This window comes from Hibiscus syriacus, unplaced genomic scaffold (assembly GCF_006381635.1).
Source record: "Hibiscus syriacus cultivar Baekdansim isolate YM2019G1 unplaced genomic scaffold, ASM638163v2 tig00111640_pilon, whole genome shotgun sequence".
Classification (NCBI taxonomy): Eukaryota; Viridiplantae; Streptophyta; class Magnoliopsida; order Malvales; family Malvaceae; genus Hibiscus; species Hibiscus syriacus.
In genome coordinates, this window is record NW_024063142.1 from 119,821 (window position 1) to 121,928 (window position 2,108).

Below are 2,108 nucleotides of genomic sequence, written 5' to 3' on the forward strand. Positions count from 1 at the left end.
CACTAAAACTAAATATACAAAATAAATCGATCTGAATTAATTAAGATGAAACATTAAAACTGAGAAAAAAGAAAAAGAAAAAAAATTCACATGCTAGTCTAACTGGGTCTTCGGTGTTAGAGTAAATGGTTTGGAATTTTAATGTTAAGTTTGGTTGGTAAGTAATAATGCAAGTGAAGTGTTTAATTATTCAATAAGCTATTATAATGGTTAAGTAGATAATGAAATTGTATATATTATCCCATAAAAATATCATAGTAAAATTTTAGTCCCCGACCCACCAAACAAATACATCAACAAAAGAGTTATTATCAAACAAATTCATTCTACATAATTCTGAACCATTCTTTTACGGTGATGATGATAATGCTAATAATAATAAAATTAGGTCAATCATAAAGCAAATAAATATCTTTCGCTGTATGCACGAAAACAATCTAAAAATAAATCGAAATTCCCCTGGTAAATTTTACACTGTATACTCAGTCAAATCCGTACCAATCGGGCTGTGATTTTCACCCTTGTCGAGCCGGTGTTTACAGTCGCAGTAAAAAACAGTAGTAACCATAGAACTCCAAATCACCAGCAAGCCGTAAGACCACCATAATGCCACCGTTTCCCAACCCACCACCACCGTCCAGATCCCCGACTTAACTAAATCTTCACCTTCCGTTAACTTCTCGATCCGGTTCCCGATCCATCCCGAGATCACCACCAACATGCAAGTAACCCACCACCACCAAGCTCTCTTACCCGCCATTAACTCTGATCCGAACCGAAACGCATCCCAGCCGAATTTTTCCTCTAATGCCGAGACCACCAGACCCAACCCCAACACCCCCATCAAGTAAACTTCGAAACCCGCCCCGATTACCGAAATGGGTAAGCTTATCCGAGGTTGGTTTCGAAAGACGACGGAGAAAAGCTGTAGGAGTTGGACATAGAGAAAGAGCAGAGCGTAGGAACAGGTGGAGGTGACAACAACGCGCTTCCAAGCGAGTTTGAGGGCATTGGCGGTGGAGGGAAGGGAGGAACGGTGAGAAGGGGAAGAGGAGGTAACGTGGACAGTAGATATGAAGGAGAGAAGAGAGAGAATTGAGGAAGGCAAAGAAAAGAAGAATTTGAGACGGAGGAGAGACAATGATTCATCTCGGGATTCTTTTAAGACGTTCTGCGCTTCCACGCGGGTTGGGGAAAGGAGTGCGACGGATTCCAGGTGGATAATATGGCGTTTGATGGGGCGGGAAGAGACAGAAAGGGAAAAGAGAAGGAAAGAAAGAGGGAGGGTGAAGAATATAAGGACTGGGAAAAGAATGTGTTTGTTTTGGAAGAAAATCTTCAAGGGATCAGAAAATAGTTTAAGAAGACCAGAAGAAGAAGAAGAATAGATTGTGGGTTTGTCAAGTGTTTGATACATGGTTTTGTTTTCTGAGATTTGATTGCTTGAATTATTGCATGTATTGTAGAATGATAAAGATAAAGGGGTAAAGGTTTTAGAGAAGGTAAACCTGGTTTTTCCCTTCTTTTTTTTATCCTATCAGGACTGATGATTGGTATGAATTTGGGGCTGGAAAGTGAAATATATGCTTCATTCTTATCGTACTGCTTCCCACTTCCTGGATTCGATTCTTTATTTAATAAAAATTAATTTATCACAACTTAGGTTTTATATTTTGTACATGCTTAAAAATTAATTAGACTGAATAAACATTCATGTTACATTACTTACCTGAAAGTTCAACAATTCATAAACAGAAAACTAATTAAAATCAAGCGTTTACTTTTATTCATTTATCAACAATTAAATTAAATTTTCAGTTTTTATAGATACAAAAATATTAATTTTAATACGGGGAATCTGGGGTTTTCCATGTAAAGAGGCAGATCTCAAACATTTTCGAGTGCAAAATGGAAGACCATTATTGCCGAAGAAAATAAGCCTTGCGAAGACATAAATCCAACTGTAAAGAATGATATTTGCATGTGAATGCAAAGGGGAAGGACGAAAGTGAAGCACTTGGAAGTTGAACATTGCAAGTAGAGTTAAAAAAAAAGATGCCAGTATAAAGCTATGTCTAAATATTACAGGTAGGCCACAAAGGGAGGCA

The 2,108-nt window shown here is 37.7% G+C and overlaps 1 protein-coding gene across 1 annotated transcript; it reads right to left on the reverse strand.

Annotated features, from left to right (window-relative positions):
- Positions 1-469: 469 nt before the first annotated feature.
- On the reverse strand, positions 470-1,417 carry LOC120166519. The gene has a single exon (XM_039175778.1). The coding sequence runs from the start codon at positions 1,415-1,417 to the stop codon at positions 470-472; it is 948 nt and encodes a 315-aa protein (XP_039031709.1).
- Positions 1,418-2,108: the final 691 nt, after the last annotated feature.